Genomic DNA, 19,007 nt, shown 5'->3' on the forward strand with positions numbered 1-19,007 from the left:
CCTCTTCTGATTGCTGAGGACATCTCCAGTGCTGGGGACCTGACGCCTCTTCTGATTGCTGAGGACATCTCCGGTGCTGGGGACCTGATGCCTCTTCTGATTGCTGAGGACATCGGGCATGCACACAGTGCACATACATAGAAGCTGGGAAAACACTGATACACGTAAAATAAATCTTTAAGAAATGTAGATTAGTGTATGAATATTACAACTTACCCATACCCACATTTATTTAAAAGTAACACATAGGAGTGCGAGTGAGGAAGACAGCTCTGATGTCCACACACAGACAAATGTACACCGCACACACAAAGAGTACTTTAGGGAGTATGGTTTGAAGGATGCTACATCTCTAAGGAGAAAGAGAGCTCAAAGGACCAGATTAGAAGAGTGCTCTCCAAGTTTGTTCTTTCTAAATTTATTATCTGTGCTCTTTCACTGGGAATTTTTTTCTCCCTTGTCTTTCTGAGGCCTCTTTCTTTCTCTCTCTCTTTACTTTTCTTTTTTCTTCCCTCCCTACCTCTTTTCCTCCCTCCCTTCCTTTTTCATTGTTTGAGACAGGGTCTCTACATCACCCTGGCTGGCCTGGAACCCACTGTGTAGACTAGGCTGTCCTGTAGAGTTTTCCATGCAGCCCAATAGTTCATTTTCTTCTTTTTTTATTTATTTTTTATTTTATTTTTATTTTTAAAGATTTATTTATTTATTATTTATACAACGTTGTTGTTTGCATGTACACCTGCACGCCAGAAGAGGGCACCAGATTTCATTTTAGATTGTTGTGAACCACCTTGTGGTTGCTGGGAATTGAACTCATGACCTCCGGAAGAGCAGCCAGTGCTCTTAACCTCTGAGCCATCTCTCCAGCCCCTAGTTCATTTTCTTAACATTACACAAATCCTAGCATTGACATCAAACACGAAGCTCAGGGTCAGATAGAGTAGAGAGTACCACTCCTGGGTACTGTACACAAAAGACTCTATCTTAGAGTCGGCATGTCACAGAGATGCTTGCACACCCATGTTTATTGCAGCACAGCTCAGCACAGCCTAGATGTCTGTCAGCACATGAATAAGGAGGGTGTGAATCATACATACGCACATAAGCACAGTGGAGTCTTATCCAGCCATGAAGAATGAAATGATATCACTTACAGGAAAGTGGATGGAAGTAGAGAGCTAGGAACAAAACAACTCGGACAGACAAGTGTCACATGCTTGCTTTCTCTCGTCCCTGGATCCTAGATTTTGAATAGGTGCATAAAATCATCGTTTATATGTATATGTGTAGGTGTGTACATGTGTATGTGTGTGAGAGAGACATAAAGTAAGAGCAAAATTGGAGAAGAAAGTATCTGGAGAAGGAAGACTAGCAGGAGAAGAGAGAGAGGAATGTGTCAGGATGAATGAAATGTGGTCGAAGCACGTGACTCGCTTGGAGTGAAAATGGCTTTATGAAACCTAGCCCTGTACAGCGGATAATGTGAAAGGACTGTCCTGTTGGTAGCCAGCTTACATGATGTCACTTTAACAGGAGGCCTCATTCTTCTTGTCTTATCTAGAACTAAGAGGAAAAGAGTGACTATGGTTTTTGCTCACAGAATGGATGACGACCAGCCACCTGTTGTTTCTGCTACCCTGCTGGTGCCCCTCCAGAACCATAGCTGCATGGAGGCCGCTGAGGCCCTGCTGCCCCACGGCTTGATGGAAGTCCAGGAGGAACACAGCTGGATGAGCAACAGGACCGACCTTCAGTATGGGCTGAATCCTGGAGAGGTGGCCACAGCCAGCATCTTCTTCGGCGCTTTGTGGTTGTTCTCCATCTTTGGCAATTCCCTGGTGTGTCTGGTCATCCACAGGAGCCGGAGGACCCAGTCCACCACCAACTACTTTGTGGTGTCCATGGCGTGTGCAGACCTTCTCATCAGCGTGGCCAGCACGCCGTTCGTTGTGCTGCAGTTCACCACTGGGAGGTGGACTCTCGGTAGTGCCATGTGCAAGGCTGTCCGCTACTTCCAGTACCTCACTCCAGGGGTCCAGATCTACGTGCTCCTCTCCATCTGCATAGACCGCTTCTACACCATCGTCTACCCACTGAGCTTCAAGGTGTCCAGAGAAAAGGCCAAGAAGATGATTGCAGCCTCCTGGATCTTGGATGCGGCCTTTGTGACGCCTGTCTTCTTTTTCTATGGCTCCAGCTGGGACAGCCATTGCAACTACTTCCTCCCTCCCTCCTGGGAGGGAACTGCCTATACGGTTATCCACTTCTTGGTGGGTTTTGTGATTCCCTCTGTCCTCATCATCTTATTTTACCAGAAGGTCATAAAGTATATCTGGAGAATAGGCACTGATGGGCGGACCCTGAGGAGGACGATGAACATTGTCCCCAGGACAAAGGTGAAAACGGTCAAGATGTTTCTCCTCTTGAACTTGGTGTTCCTGTTCTCCTGGCTGCCTTTCCACGTGGCTCAGCTCTGGCATCCCCACGAGCAAGACTACAAGAAGAGCTCCCTTGTCTTCACAGCCGTCACGTGGGTATCGTTCAGTTCTTCAGCCTCGAAACCCACTCTGTACTCCATTTATAATGCCAACTTTCGGAGAGGGATGAAAGAGACCTTCTGCATGTCCTCGATGAAATGCTACCGCAGCAACGCCTACACCATCACAACCAGTTCAAGGATGGCCAAGAGAAACTACGTTGGCATTTCGGAAATCCCTCCGGTGAGCAGGACGATAACCAAAGACTCTATCTATGACTCATTTGACCGTGAGGCCAGGGAAAAGAAGCTTGCCTGGCCCATCAACTCAAACCCACCCAACACTTTTGTCTAATTTTTAAGAATTCTTTCACTGTTAATGTGCCAGAGATTAAAAGGCTTTAACTATAAAGAGAGAAGTGCTTTACTTAGTTTTCACTAAATTTTCTGGTTTTTTTGTAAAATGCATTCACTGTTAATTATGATTTCTGTGGATTTTGTTGTGGCTGCTTTTGGTTGGTCAGTAGTGCTCCCAGTATTAAAGCCCATACAGAGTTCTTTCCTGGGCTGGAGTGCGGGTCATTAGTTAAGAGCACTGGTTGGTCTTCCAAGAACCCCAGCATCGTCAGGGCAGCTCACAACTATCTGTAGTCCAGTTTCAGGGGATTCAGTGACCTCTTCTAGCTTCTTGGGACACTACACACTTGTGGTGCACAGATATTCATGCAAGCAAAACACTCATAAAATTAAAAAACAAAAACATTTTTTGTTTAAAAGTTTTCTTCCTGAGTGGTAAGCTGACTCAGAGTAAGAGCACTTGCTGCCGAGCCTGACAACTTGAGTTCAGTCCCTGTAATCGCATGGTAGAAAGAGAGAACCAACTCTTGCAAGTTGTCTTCTGATCTCTACATAAGTGTTGTGGCACGTGTGTGCACGGCCACACACTAAATAAAGGTAAAAGAAAAACTGAAAACGCTTTGCTACTTTGGTTCTGCCACCAGGTCGGTGGGTACTCTTCACATTTTGTCTTGCTTTATTTTGCTTTTATTGTCTTTTCCCTACTGACTTTTTCTAACTGTGGCCTCCTGGGCCACTGAAATCCCATAAGCGGTGCATTCCAAGAGCTTAGGTTTCTCCAGCCCAGCACCATAGTTTGTGCTTGAGAGGGAGTTGGGGTGGCAGTGTCCAGATACTCTGCCCACCAGAGCCCAGTGGAGCTGGTTGGGAAGCCTCCTGGGGTGGGTTTAATCACTCCTGGGGAGAGAGCACTTAGAGTTACCTACAGTCCTTGGTTTTTCTTGTTTTCATCCTTTCCCTAGTCCAAGCAGCTGGTGAAGCCTTGAACATTCTTTTTTGTTTAGTGGCGGCGGGGGGGGGGGGGGGGGGGCGCGGAGGGGGGGGGGGGGGGGGCCGGGGGGGGGGGGGGGGGGGGGGGGGGGGGGGCACTTACAGAGATCAGAGGACTGGCCCGAGCCGGTTCTCACCTTTCACCGTGTGGGCTCTGGGGCTTGCACTCAGACCTTTAGGCTTGACAACAGGCAGGCACCCTCCCACTGGACCTTCTCACTGGACTAAGCCTGGAAGCCAGTGTGCTCTTTCCCTCACGTGCGACCATACACACAGTTCCTAGCACAGGCATTTCCTTCTCCGGGTCATATACAGGCAAATGAGCAAGTGTCCTGGCTAGGCTTGCCAAAGAGAGGAATGACATTTTTCTGTGCTCCTCAGTTCACAGAGACCTTCAACTGTGGCCCTACTTTGACCTACCAGGACACCAAGGGCAAGATTCAACTGCTTTTTCTTCTATAAATTAAGACACGAGGCCTTTTATTGAAATTAAAATTATTTTAAACTTATGTGTATGTGTGCCTGCAGAGGACAGAAGAGGGATTGGATTCCCTGAGGCTGGAATTAAGGCGTTTGTGAGCTACTCAACACAGGTGCTGGGAACCAAACCCAACTCCTCTTCGAGAGCAATATGTGCTCCTAACTGCTGAGCCATCCTTTCAGCCCTATGAAGTTTGAGCTCTAGTCAGACAACCTCTTCTCTCTCTCTCTCTCTAGATTAAGCCAGAATTTGCCTTTCAAACTCAGCCTCTCCCTTCTGTGACTGAGGCTTTGGCTCTTTGGCTCCCAGGTGTACATTATTTAGAATCTAGCACCAGTAGGTGTAGAAGATGTTCTCTTATAAGTGGGTATGGTAACACACACTCAATTCTGGCCCGCTGGAGATGAAGGCAGAAGAATCGGTAGTTCATGGTCATCGTTGGCTACACAGCAACTTGGACCAGCTGGGGCTATGAGACCTTGTCTCAAACGCAATACAGCACAAAAGGGATTTATTTTAACGTAAGTGAGGGTTTACGGACAAGCCTGGTTTGCATTTCCATGGGCTGGTTAGCAGGAGCCACATGTGTTAACTCACTGTTTCGGAGTCTACTTGTACTAGCTCATCCTCTCAACAGTTCCGTGATGTATTTATGTTTTGTGTGTGTGTGAGATTGGGTTTCATTTTATATCCCAGGCTAGCTACGTATTCCAGGTGATCTTGCCTCAGCCTCACCTGTGATGAGTTTATGCTCGTCTCTTTACCAGATGAGGAGAATGGAGCTTCTCCGTGAGGCAGCTTGTCAGGTGGGAGTGAGACAGCTGGCAGTTCTGACTCAGGACCTCCTACAAGCCTGTGGCTCATTCCTTACCATTTCAGTTGTCTCCTTAGAGAATATTAGCAGCCCCACCCAGACATGCGCTGTTTGCCTGATCACGAACTTGGTAGCCCTGTAAGGCCTGAAATAATTGGGCTGTTCTGAGGACCTCGAGATGCAGTGTAGTGAGCTGGCTTACACCTTTCTCTTGGTCATTAATTGGTTCTTCAACCTCTGATACTGAATATTTTGAGATCCAGAAGATAGTCTGTCCCTCCTGTCTCGAAAACACCATAAATCAGACAAGACTGTGTTTGGTATTTGTGACAACAGCTGTTCAGGCCAGGTGCAGGGGTACTCACTTTAAATCACAGCACTCAGGAGGCAGAAAACAAGCAGATCTCTGAGTTTAAGCCATCTTGGTCTACATAGCAAGATCCAGGCCAGGCAGGGCTACATAGTGAGAGTCCGTCTCAAAAAGCAAGGCAAACCCCAAACAGAACAATAAGATATGTGCTCTACAAACACCTACAGAAGCTGGACATGCTGGCACACCCTTCCTATCGTCACTCAGGAGGCAGAGGCAGGAGAATCCAGAGTTTCAAGGTCAGCTGGTCCGCACAAGCCAGCAGGGTGGCAGAGTGAAACTGTTCTCAACAACAAAGGGCAACAAAAATACCTTCAGCCTTGCCTTTAGGTTAAGATGCTTCCTTCAAAGGACCAGTTCAAAAGGCTAATAAAATAAAATAAAAACTAGTGTTTTCTTTCTCCTCCCCGTTTTGTGATTTTTTTTTTTTTTTAATGTATCTGCATGTACACCTGCATGCCAGAAATGGGTATCAGATCACATTATAGATGGCTGTGAGCCACCATGTGGTTGCCAGGAATTGAATGCAGGACCTCTGGAAGAGCAGACAGTGCTTTTAACGGCGGAGCCATCTCTCCAGCCCTCTGCTATCTTCTTTTTCTTCACATGCTTGGCAAATTTTTCTCTAAAATGAAATGAGTCGGTTACTTGTCTCACTTGGCCCTTGAGTTAAATTACTTTAAAAATATTTTATGTGCTTTGATATTTTGCCTGCATGTATGTCTGTGAGGTATCAGATTCCCCACAAGTGGAGTTACAGACAGTTGTGAGCTGCCATGAGGGTGCTGGGAATTGAACCCAGATCCTCTGGAAGAGTAGCCACTGAACCATCTCTCCAGCCCCGCCCTTGCATCTTATGGTTCAGATTTTAAAGTAGAAAATACCCTTCTAGTTGTTTTATTGATTAATTTTTTGTTGTTGTTGTTTTGTTTGAGACAAGGTTTCAGCCCTGGCTGTCCTAGAACTGGCTTTGTAGACCAGGCTGGCTTTGAACTTACAGAGATCCTCATGCCTCTGCCCCCCTAATGTTGGAATTAAAGGTGTGTGCCACCACTGCCCTGCACTTATTTAAATATTTAGTGTTTGTGTGCGCGTGTGCTGTCTGTGTGTTGTAGAGGAGGCCAGAAGAGGCCATCAGATCCTCTGGAGCTGGAGTTGCAGGTGGTTGTGAGCAGCCAGTTGGTTGCTGGGAATAGAACCTGGGTCTCCTGGAAGAACAGCCAGTGCTCTTAATTGTTGAGCTATCTCTCCAGGCCCTGTTTATTTTATTTTTATTACTGTTATTGTGTGTATGTATGCATGATGTGGGCGTGTATACTAAATCCCAAATGTTCAATTTTACCTTTAAAGACTCAGGAGCCAGGTGCTGGGGTGACAGCCTATTAGCTCAGAGAGGCAGAGAAAGCACGCAGCTGACCTTCCTCCTCACCTCCCAGAAGGAAAAAGCCCTTTCTCCTCTGGGCTGTCTTAAGAACCCTCCAAACGGAACGTCCCTTCTTTCTACTTCCTGTTTGTCTCTCTATCCATTCCCGGGGAATTCCTCTCTATGGCTTCTTCCCATGTTCACTTCCTGTGAACTGGTTGCTTGCCCCGACTCTTGACCCAGGGTTAACTTTATTTAGCTCTTGTTTACAGAAAGGTCTTGGATTAAAGGTGAATGCCAGGGCTGAGGGAACCGTACCCACCTGTTTACACCTGTTTACGATAAACCACTCCACGACTAGAAACAGGTTTTTCCAGTACACAATCTCAGGGTTCACCGTGTGATCAAATATCCTACAACGTGTGTGTGTGTGTGTGTGTGTGTGTGTGTGTGTGTGTGTACACTCATGCCAGGCTCACTCAGCAAGCACTATCATAGTTTGCTTCTGTTCCCTTGATTAAACACTGTGACCAAAAGCAACTTGGGGGAGAAAAGGGTTGTTTTGTTTTTTGTTCTTCTTACTCGTCCCTATCACATTCCATCATGAGGGGAAGTCAAGGCAGGTGTTTGGAGTCAGAAACTAAGGCAGAGACCAGGGAAGAATGCTGCTTACTGGCTTGCTCCCATGGCTTCCTACCTTGCACACACACACACACACACACACACACACACACACACACACACACACACAGATTTAAAAATAAAGCTTTAAGCAGTGGTGGCTCATGCTTTGGATCCTAGGAGGCTGTAAGTTTGAGGGTGGCCTGAACTGTAATAGTTGAGTTCTAGGCCAGCCTAGGTTAGAAAGTGAGACTGTGTCTCATGAAAGTAAATAAATAGAATATTAACTTAAATTACATACTTTTTTTTTTTTTTTTTTTTTTCACGGCAGAGGGAACACTGACAGTCTCTCACCCTTAAGAAGGTCGAAATCAAGCTATTAATAAAGTTAAGGGAAATCTACCCGTCCTGACAAACCGGGTGGGTGAGGTGGCTCAGCAGGTAAAGGCACTTGCCACCAAACTGAAGATGTGAGCTCTGTGCGTGGACGGAAAACGCTAGCTCCAGAAAGTGGCCCAACCCACACACTTGGTATGGTTCTTCCCCCGCCCCCAAGACATTTTAATTAAAATTAATTTTTAATTTGGCAACCAGTCTTGTGGGGTCTCTTCTGATTACTGCGGCACAATTCATGTGTTGGAGGAAAAAAAACCCAAAAAAACAAAAACAAAAACAAACCCGAAACAAACAAAACCCAAAACCTGCAGGCTGCGCCCAGACCGGGAAGGATCCAGTCGGCCTTTGTTCTAACCCATCTGGAAGGCAGGCCGGGGAACCGGGACGCAGTTCTGCCGGACGCCGCGGGGTGGCGCTGTGGCTAGCGTCACCAAGCGGGTCGCCGGAAGCTTGCCGAGCGCGCGGGCTCAGCTGCGGGTTCATCAGCCAGTGCGCACAAAGCTTCTGAATGTCGGAGGAAAATCCCTAGCAAACAATGCCCGTTACAGGCGCTAAACCGCTACTCAAAATACTGCCTTAAACCATTTTACGGTGTGAACACGCTCAAAAAGCCCCGACCACCCAACCTGCGGCCTCTCCGTTTTCTGTTCCTTTTCTGTCTTTTTAAGTCAGGGTCCCATGTGTCCCGGGCTGGGTTTGAACTATTGATCCTCCTGCCTCTACCTCCTCAGTCCTGGGATTAAAGGCATGCATCATCACACCTGGCCTTTTTTTTCCCATTTTAAACCCAGGACTTCGTGCACGCTCATAAGCACTATACAAACTGAGCTTCCCCCCCCCCCCCCCCAATCCTCTGCAGTCTTCCTAATTTGGTTCAGAGAATGTGCAGTGCGCTTCATAGTGCGCTCTAGTTTCCGTGAGCAGGTGTGCATGTGCAGGGTTATTGCGGCAGGAATTCACTCGAGGCCGCAGCGTTGACCTCAGGCCTTCTCAGACCCTCTTTAATGTTTTGAGCTGCTAAGGTCCGGGCAGTCCTGGACTATTTTCTAGACGTGGACACTTTATAATACTATCTATTTTTTTTTTTTTTCTCAGAAGCCTCTTTTAAAATACTGTTCTGGGGATCTAGTGAGGTGATTCACGGCTTAAAGGTGCTTGGCACCGCATACCTGGGACCTGAGTTTGATCTCCTAAACCCAACAAGGTGGAAGGAGAGAACAGACCCCCACAGTTTGAACTCTGACCTCTGTGCATGCTGTGGCAGTACACACACACACACACACACACACACACACACACACACACACACACACCCCACATGCACACCTCTACGTAAGTACCAGAAAATAACTAAAGCATGCTCTAAGTCAGGTAAGATGGCGCACACTTGTAATCCCAGTGCTTGAGAGGCTGAGGAGAGAGGATCTGGAGTCCGAGGGCTGCCTGTGCTGCCGAGGAAGATCGAGCTCCATAACAGTTCCAGTTGCAGCCCACCATGGAGGCTAATTTAAGGGAGCAGGAACTTGAAGGAGTTGGTCACACCACCTCAGGAGCCAAGAAGGGTGAGGAGGGAGGCAGGGAGAGAGGGAGACAGAGAGACAGAGCCTAGGTCACTTTGTCCTTTCGGTCCAGGACCCTCTGAAGGAGGAATGGCACCACCCATGGTGGGCGGGGTTTCCCACCTTAAACAAAGCGGTCCAGATCGGGACAGTCCCCTACACAGCCATGCCCTGAGGCCATCTGCCAGACAATCCTAGATTCTGTCGAATTGGCCTCACCAACCATCCCATCATGCCATGCCTATGATCCCAGCACTTGGGAGGTGGAGAAGAATTAGGAATCCAAGGCCAGAACTGGCCATATTTGTTCCCCCGTGGAAAGCAACGACACCCCCCAAATAACAAACCTTGTCAAAACAAAAGCATTGCTTTTCTGGTCTGAGTTATACAGTAGAGCAGAATTTGGATCCCCTTCAGACTTGAAGGATGTGTGACTCTAGTTCTTCAGGATGACCAAACACACGTCCTGCCTCGGGCTGAGGAGGCAGATCTGGAGGTCTGAGGACATCTGATGTGAGCACTCGGCAGCCAGTAGGGCTTGCCACTGTGTACTCACAGAAGCCCGACACAGGAGACTCATGTCCTTCAGGGAAACGTTTCCGTGACACCGCAGCCACGGTAGCGATTGCCCCTGTTCTTAGTCGGGCAAGCTAGCTGTGGTCCACCTCCAAACCCAGCACCAGGGAGGTGGCCACGGGAGGGTCCCTGGAACCTGACGGCCAGAAACCAGTGATCTCCGGGTTCAGTGTGAAAAGAAGGTTCGGAGGGATTGACGAAGATCTGATGACAACCTTCTCGGCTCTGTGCTTCTCGTTTGCCCGGCCACCCCACCCCCGCCCCTTTTTACAGGCACCCCTGTGTGGGGACTCAGTTGCTTTGCTCCCCCTCTGTCCCTCTCTCCCTCCTTTTGAGAGGAATCTAGTGTGGTCCCCTGAAGCCTGCTCAGGGTGACATTGAACTTCTGGTGCTCCACCTAGTGCTGGGATTGCAGGCGCCCACACTCTGAGTGGTGCCGGCTGGCTGAGCTGGTGTCTGCTACACATGCAATCTCCCCACAGAGCCAAATGCCCAACCGTGGTGATGTCGTTCCGAACTAGCTGTTTCTCATTTGTACTCAAGACCCTCCATGATGCCCCACTCCAGAAAGAGGTTCAAAGATCTTTATTATTATTATTATTATTTACCTATGCGAAGCAGAGTTCTTGTTCTCTCTGGTTGAATTTTTATTTCGAGACAGGGTTTCTGTGTAGCTGGGGTTAAAGGCATGTGCCTCGAGGCTGCTCTCTCTGGTTGAAAAAGCTCACGCTCACATGGGTTTTTACCTTTTGGCCTGGACTACTAGAAGATGAGGGATAGTCTAACAAGGCTGGGGCAGTCCTAGCTTGCATCTCCTCTTAGCCCTCACAGGACCACAACCTTCTAGTGAAGGTGTGAGCAAACTTTCCCTTCTGATGTTCTTCTTCTTCTTCCTGTGTGGCTGCCAGGCTTGGCGGCTACAGCTTCAACAGTTTTCTGCTGGTGTTGTTGTTTTTCTTTTGTTTTGGTTTTTCGAGACAGGGTTTCTCTGTGTATCCCTGGATGTCCTGGATGCACTTTATAGACCAGGCTGGCATTCAGAGGTCCACCTACCTCTACCCCCCAAGTGCTTGGACTAAAAGCATGTACCACCACCACCACCGTTCTTTTTTTTTTTTTTCCCCACAGGATCTCAGTATATAGTCCTGGCTGGCTCAAAACTCACTATGTATTTATATTTTTGTTTTTTGAGATGGCATCTTATGTAGCCCAGGTTGGCCCCTTCAGCTACCTTCAGATGTTTTGTTTTTAGATTTATTTAATACAATGTTCTGCCTGCTTGTGCACGTTCATACCAGAAGAGGGCACTAGATCTCCTTAGAGCCGGTTGTGAGCCACCATGTGGTTGCTGGGAACTGAACTAAGGAGCTTTGCAAGAGCATTTTCTGTTTGTTGCCCTAGACCTTGTCTTTTCTCCCGTGGCCCTGGCGGGGGTGCTCTTGGTGTGGACTTGCATGGTCTGTGTCCTATTGATTCTGAGCTGTCCTGGCCTTCAGACAGTTCCATGTCTTCAGTCTCAGGGTCTCAAGTGCTTACCAGGAAGGGGCTGCTGAGGGACACAAGACTGGACTGAGCTTTTCCTGTTCAGATCTTTACCTGTCGAATACTCTGTCAGGCCCAGCCCAATGCCCAACCCCACGCCAGCCTGGGCCAGCCCAGGCCTGCCCCGCCCACCCCACAGTGTTTAGGGCCCTGTGTTAAGCACAGTGATTCCTTGAGTCTGGAGACTCTAGGATTGAGAATTCAGCTGAAGGCTGGGCGTAGTAGTTTGGACCTTTAATCCCAGCACTCAGGAGACAAGGGAGGCGGATCTTGGTGAGCTCAAGGACAGCCTGGTTTACATAGTGAGTTCCAAGCCAGCCAGGGCAACATAGTGAGACCCCGTTTAAATAGAGAAAAGAAGAAGAAATTCAGCAGCTCTTCTGCCTCATGGTTCCTAGAGAGGGCTGGAGCTTCAACAGCTTCTGAACCATAACTGCGATCTGTCCTGTGACATAATCTGAATTTCTGGACAGCTCCACGCTGCTCAGAGTCTGGGATTCCTTCAGCCAGCTGCTCTGAGCTGGGCAGTGCTGACCCCCACTTGGCCATTCTCAGTGGGTGCATCAAGGATGACTGTCCCTTTCCTGAGTGACTACCAAACTGACATCACTGAACAGGGATTAGAAGAGACACACCTAATGGGGTTAAAGGCAGCTCTAAAGTGCCATTATTTTGCAAACTTTTCAAAAGAGCACCCCTCGTGAGTTGAGGGATTTAAAAAGGTGTGCTGACTGGGTAAATTCTGGGCGGACCTAGCAACACTCAGAGTTCAACAAGGAGCCGGCAGGTCAGCCACCTTAGCTGTGTGTCTTTGGGCACAATCATCACAATGTTACATGACAGTCCAGACTTGGATTGATGTAAAAGTAAAATGGATGAAATGGAAAAAACAACAACAACAAAACAAACAAACAAACAAAAAACCAAACCAACCAAAATCTGTTATTTAGCGCCTGAAAATCACTGTATATAGATAATCAGAGCATAAAGTCACCAGTTGGAACACCAGTGGTTCTTAAAAGGAATCTAATTAATTGAAGGCTATTATTGCCACAAAGAACCTCCAATTGTACCAATTCAGAGGATAAGTAGAACGATAAAAAAAAAAAAAATAACCCGGGTATATCTGTTTGGTTTCAGGCATCCCGTGGTCCCTACCTGCTGCAGGGCATGAATGGCATACCCTGCCCTCTACCCTGAATTCCCTAGCCCAGGGGTGGGGCTTCCCTTCTCCCAGAACTAGAGGCCCTTCACTATATAATCCCCCTCCCTCTCCGATTCCTCTCTCCCTCTTCTTTCTTCTGTGTTCTTTTCTTCTTCCTTTCTCTCTTGCTCCTCCTAGTCCCCAGCTGCTCCCAATAAACCTGCTTTTATTTATATATACTTTGTCTTGCCACTAGCTCATTCTGTTATTTAATCAATATCCTAACACTGCATTTTGATTTGAGTTCATTAAACATTTTTATTTTTAATAACTTAAATCCTTACATACTGTGAATATTTATTCACATTTGTTCAGTGTGTGTAGCGGTGTGTGCTCAAAGGAGAGCCTGAGAGGGGAGGGTTCTCCCTCCCACTGTATGTGTGGGTTCCAGGCATCAACTCAGGCTGTCAAGCAGGTGGCAAGTGCCATTGCCTGCTGAGCCATCTTGACAGCTCAGTCCTGTGCTATTTAACAAGCAGTTTTCATACCCTGTGGTTAATCATGTCAACTTGAGATTGAGAGCATCCAGGAAATACAGAGTGCTTATGAGGGCTTTTCCAGAAAGGTTAACTAAATGTGGCAGGCGCTACCCCTCAGTCTAAAGACCCAGACCAGGAATAAAAGACAAGCTCAAGAACCCTGCTTCTTACTGTAGACGCCTCCCATTCCTATTGTGATGTCTTCCCTGGGTGGGAATGAACCTTAAACCATGGGCCAAAATAGACCCTTCTTGAGGCATTTTGTCACTAACTAAAATGACCCTGCTTAGCATACCTTTTACCCTTGGAAAGTGACTCTGTGTGGATAGGGGAGGGGTCAGGGTGGTTAACGGAGGAAGGACCTGCCTACTACCATTTAGGTAAAAAGAATTGTGTGTATGTAAGCTTGCCTTAGCGATGTGCACCACCTGCAGCAGGAGCCCACGGAATCCCCTGAACTGTATTTCGGGATGTTGTGTGCCACTATGCAGGTGCTGGAACTGAACCCGCGTCTTCCAAAAGAGCAGTAAGCCATCTTGACCACATCTGAGTGTGGAAGCAGCCAGTTCTCCCCTTCCACTGTGTGGGGTCGGAACTCAGGTTGTCTACCTTGGCAGCGAAGCGCCTTTGCCTGCTGACCCATCTCACCGACCCCAGGCCCCTTTTCTTTCCTAGCTTCTGTAGGTACACACACAGATTTTTCAATATTGTGAAGCAGGCAATTTGACATGATTTTGGTGAAGATACTTTATTTTTCATAAAAATATAATTGTACAATGCTCTTCTGAGGAAAAACATATCCTTCATTGCCCTCAAATACCATGTGGCTTAATCATCTCTCATCTTTAAAAAAGCAAAAATGTCTATGTAATAACCTGCGGCCGGTTTCTGTGAAACATACTAGCTATTTTTGTTAATTTTACTTGCCTTTAACTAAAAGTGAAGTAAAAGTAAAAACCTGTATTTTCTATAACCAGCCAAAGCAGACCCATCACAGGTCATAGATAATTAATTCTAGATGGTGATGCTGAGTGCTGTCCACAAGGCAACGACTGACAGAGATTGCTGCACTGAGGTTCTGATTCCGGCATCGCAGGGACATTTTAGATAAGATAGAAAACAAGTAAGAATTTCACATATGGCCTAAAAGTTGACCTGACCAAATCAATTCCATATTGCACAGTTGCTCCAATATATGAAAAGAGGGTGCTAGAGTGACAGAGTTGGGTTGGTGTGAATGCACATATATTTTCTCCTTATCTGTGGATAAAAAGAAAAAGGAGAACAGCTCTGTTGATGGAAGCACATGGCCTCTGCCTGCCTGGATAATGGCCTAGGCCTCTGACTTCCCAGCCTGCTCTCCTCTGGGAAGAAAGTGCAGTTAGCCTACAGTGCCCCGCTGGATGGGAGTAGAAATGCTACAGCTGTTGTAATCAGGGACGATCCCCTTCAAACACCAAGGGCCATTATCTTGGTTGTTTTGATAAGTCCAAAACACTAGAGAGAGCCAGGCACATGAATAAACTGAAGGTATAATCAACTGTCACTCCAAAGTCCACCTCCTCTACTTGGGGACGACCCTGCAGTTACAGCTAAAACCTGCAGAGTCTTCAAGCACAGCGCAGACATTCCGCTGAGGAGCCACATTCATCCTGGAATGTTTGCTTTGAAAACAATTTTTCTGGAGAATTCAAAAGGTAGTGACTAAAGCAACATAAAGTCATAGGCTGTTCTGCAGAGTAAAGTAGATGACTGAGTAGCCCAGCTGGCAGAAACATGGGTTACAGCCTGAACACTGTATCAAAAACACTTAAATTCTGAAGGGCCAGAATAGCAACAATCCTTTGACTACATTTATGGTCCTAAGAGGACATTAAATATCCTTAAATGCCCATTTTTCTTAAACACAGATAACCCCAGCAAGCTGGGCTAGTGGTCTGCTGGTGGTCACACATATGTAGCACGGAGATCTAAGTTCAGAGCCTGAGCTCAAGGGATGTCCAGGCAAAGGGAGGCATCTGTTTAAATGCCTGCCAAGAGATCACACAGTCCATCTCATGTTCTACCTCACAGACAACCGGCATGTTTGAACCACAGCTTGCAGGCCATACATGCCTCAGTATAGCTAGGAATGTGGCCCAGCACAAAACTGTAAACTCACTTAACACATTCAGTTCTCAGGCTTCAAGTCACAATGTCAAAAGGTCAGACATGCCTAATGACTACAAAACCTCCTCTTCAACTGCCAGTCTATAGCAAACACTTCATTTTGGGAAACCAAATTCCTCCTTCAGCAGAGTGAGGAACAACTATAATTAGCAGCAACAGAGAACACATCTGAACTAGCAAGAGAAGAGAGTGTAGAGATTTCTTGTCTCTCTGAGTACTTCCTACTGTGAGCTCTGCCCCTCGCCATCACTCCCTGTCAGGTAAGTGTGATGGGCACCATACAGAGCCACCTGCCATTCCACACACCTGCCAGGCCCTGGGCTGTAGTGCAGGGTGCAGCTCAGGATGCCCAACCACAGTGGAGGCCCAGGCTGAAGCAGGTGCGAGCACACAGTGGGCTCTTTGGCTGGCTCAGAACACATTCATAAGGACACTCATGTCAGAGAAGAACTGAGTATTCTGCCACAGCAACAGCCATAGCGTCACCAGCGGTGTGGCCTGCTGTTACACAGGAAGGCAGACACCCAGTCTCAGCAGCGACTTTCATCCTGTGTTCTTCAGAAGACTTCCACGCCTCAGTTGAGTGCACAGGCAAACGTGTACATGTAGGCGCACAGCAGGGACCGTGTGCACACACAGACTGCAGGTTAAGAGAATGAATGCTACTGAAAGGCTACATCTTATCTAAAAATAAAACAAGGCTAATTAGCCTCCAAGTACGGATTTGGCCCTAGCCAACTTTCATAAATACAGTCTGAGGAAACAGCAAAAAGAGGCTGTCTGGGAGCTTTGTTGTTGGGTTTTGTTATGCACATTCTTCAAAATAGGCATATCACTATGGGTTATAAAAATAGAAATGTATATATCTATCAATACATACTCACAGCTTATGCTGGAATGGCTCGCAGACAATCAAACATTACTCAAGTACATAGAAAGGAGTAATATTGGGTCCATAAAGACTGAGAACCACAGGAAACAAACAGCCTATTTGGTATTTTTTTGTAGGGTGATTAAAAACATGAAAAGAAGTGACAACTCAACACACATACAAACAAATCCATGAATTACGTAGGAAAAATATAAATTAACCAAAAAAGCCATAGGGGCTAAGGTGCAAATATGTGCTTTCATCACTTTCCTCTGTTTCCATGGTTTCAGGCATCGGAACTTATTAGCCTCCATGGAGAGCAATACAGAGCAGGTCTGAATGTTGGCAAATCTAAGTACTGCGAATGGAGCTGTGTGATGTGTGATCACACATTTTGGTATAAACTCGGGTTTACAGAGATGCCTACTGAGCAGTAAGTGGGAAATGGAGCCAAGAAGCAAAGTCCTGTCCATTCGTCCTCCACAGACATTAGACCTTTGGATTTGATCACTGACTGCATTTAAATGATCTTCACCCTGGACGGAAGGAAAATGCACCAATGTTAAGAGTGTTTTTAGTCAATGAAGTTTGGTTAATCAGTTCTAAAATCCATGAATTCATTCATTCATTCACTTGTTCATATCCATCCATCCATCCGTCTATCTATCTATCTATATGTGAGTGTGAGTACAGGCACGTGTGTGCCGTGGTGGTCAGATGGCAACCTCATATCCAGTCTTTGCCTTCTACCATGTTTGAGACAGGTTCTCTTTTTTCGACTGTGTATACCAGAACTGTCACCCTATAAGCTTCCAGAGATTCTCTTGTCTCTAGTTTCCATTTGGCCATAGAAGTTTTGGGACCACAGACTATACAACTATGTCTGGTTTTATGATCGTGGGGATTCAAACTCAGGTCCCCATGCTTTCATAGGAAGCATTTTATTCACCGAACCATCTCACCAGCCCATCATAAATGGTTTCTGGTCTTTTTTTTTTTTCCAAATTATTTTTGTTTGTTGTTTTCAAGACAGGGTTTCTCTGTGTAGCCTTGACTGTCTTGGACTTGCTTTGTAGACCAGGCTGGCCTCAATCTCATGGAGTTCTGCCTGCCTCTGCCTCCCCGAGTACTGGGATTACAGGTGTGTGCCATCACTGCCGGCTGCTTTTTAATTTTTTGAGGCAGGATTTTATGTATAGCCCAGGAGTGTCTCAAACATTCTATGCAGCAGAGGCTGACCTTGAACCCCATTTGTCCCTAAAATTCATGAGCTTTTTTCTACAGGTTAATATATACAGGAAGGCTTGTTGTTGTTGTTTGTTTTATTATGACCATCCCAGGCTGGTCTGGAACTATGTAGCTATGATGGTTCTATCAACAGAGTCTAGAACCACCTGGGGACGGGCTTGTGGGGGTGAACTTCCACTAAATGATGCGTGTGACACACTGTGGGTGGCACTGTTTCTGAGGCTAGGGACTCTGGACTGCACGTGTGGACAGAGGGAGCTGAGCAGTAACCTCATGCAGTCTTCCTCAACTTCCTCAGGCTCCTGGCTCTGCGACTTCCTCACCATGATGGACTGTGCCTCCAACTGCAAGCTAAAATAAACTCTTTCCCAGTTGCTTTTGTCAGGGTGTGCTTTTTTTTTTTTTCTTTCTTATTTATTTATTTATCTATCTATTTATTTATTTACTTATTTATTTATAGTGTTTTGCCTGCATGTGAGAGGGCACCAGATCTCTCTATAGATGGTTGTAGCCACCACGTGGTTGCTGGGAATTGAACTCAGGACCTTTGGAAGAACAGACAGTGTCTTAACCACTGAGCCATCTCTCCAGCCTTTGTCAGGGTGTTTTATCACAGCCACAGGAAAAGAAACTTAGACATTATTCCAGGCTGACTTCAAAATGATGGCAAACTTTTCATTTCAGCCTCAGAGTGCTCAGATGATAAGTGTGAGTCACCATTTTCAGCTAGTAAGAATTTTAAAGACTATAAATAATAGAAAAAGCAGTTAATTTGGTAATTTTCACTAGTTTAAATTTAGATTAAAGCCTGATGTTTTTTGCTAAAAGTTATCAAAAACACAACCTTTATTTTCATAACTCTTTTTGAGATAGGGTCTCATGTAGCCCAGGCCGGCCTCAAATTCAGTAAGTACTTAGTAAGTAGCTAAGGATGATGCTGAACTCCTGAACCTTTTGCTTCCACCTCACTGGGTACCCAATATGGCAACATTTACTTATAACTATTTCAAGTCCTCCCAAATAATAGGAACAAAGAAAGCACGTGGCATTTTCATCCTTCACCTCCTGGGTGACAAATTACACATCTGAACCCCTGACATCATTCTAAAATCTTCAGTCTCTTCAACCAACATGTGCAAGACATGAGCCTCTGCACCGTATCATAAAGGAAACTCAGCTCATTATGGGCCACCCCCATACCATAATATTCTTAGACAAAATGGGTAAAATTTCACAAGCCTAGATTTGAGAATGTAATCTTTTGATATGATGCCAAAAACATGAACAACAAAAGATAAAAGAAGCTAACTAGACTTCATCAACGTTAAGTCTTTGTGTCTCCAAGGCCACTCTCAAGAAAGTGAACACACAGCTGAGAGAGCAGGAGAGAAGCCTGCAACACACATCCACCACATGTCCAGTGCCCAGAGGAAGGTGAGAGTTCCTTCCTTCCTTCCTTCCTTCCTTCCTTCCTTCCTTCCTTCCTTCCTT

At 46.4% G+C, this 19,007-nt stretch overlaps 2 protein-coding genes across 3 annotated transcripts in view; one reads left to right on the top strand and one right to left on the bottom strand.

The window, feature by feature from the left end:
* Gpr19 (G protein-coupled receptor 19) overlaps nt 1-2,888 on the top strand; it is a 28,568-nt gene extending 25,680 nt beyond the window's left edge. The window contains exon 4 of one of the 2 annotated variants that reach the window (XM_055610801.1): nt 1,562-2,888. In XM_055610801.1, coding sequence (XP_055466776.1) covers nt 1,584-2,831 — 1,248 coding nt within the window. In that variant the 5' untranslated portion in view covers nt 1,562-1,583 and the 3' untranslated portion in view covers nt 2,832-2,888. The remainder of the gene's footprint in view (nt 1-1,561) is intronic. The other variant, XM_055610808.1, reaches the window with a different exon arrangement.
* An 11,069-nt stretch (nt 2,889-13,957) lies between these two features.
* Crebl2 (cAMP responsive element binding protein like 2) overlaps nt 13,958-19,007 on the bottom strand; it is a 26,839-nt gene continuing 21,789 nt past the window's right edge. The window contains exon 5 of the mRNA XM_055610821.1: nt 13,958-16,804. The gene's annotated coding sequence lies outside the window, so the exon portion shown is untranslated. The remainder of the gene's footprint in view (nt 16,805-19,007) is intronic.

Source organism: Psammomys obesus, unplaced genomic scaffold (assembly GCF_907164565.1).
Source record: "Psammomys obesus unplaced genomic scaffold, mPsaObe1.curated_primary_1811, whole genome shotgun sequence".
Taxonomy (NCBI): domain Eukaryota; kingdom Metazoa; phylum Chordata; class Mammalia; order Rodentia; family Muridae; genus Psammomys; species Psammomys obesus.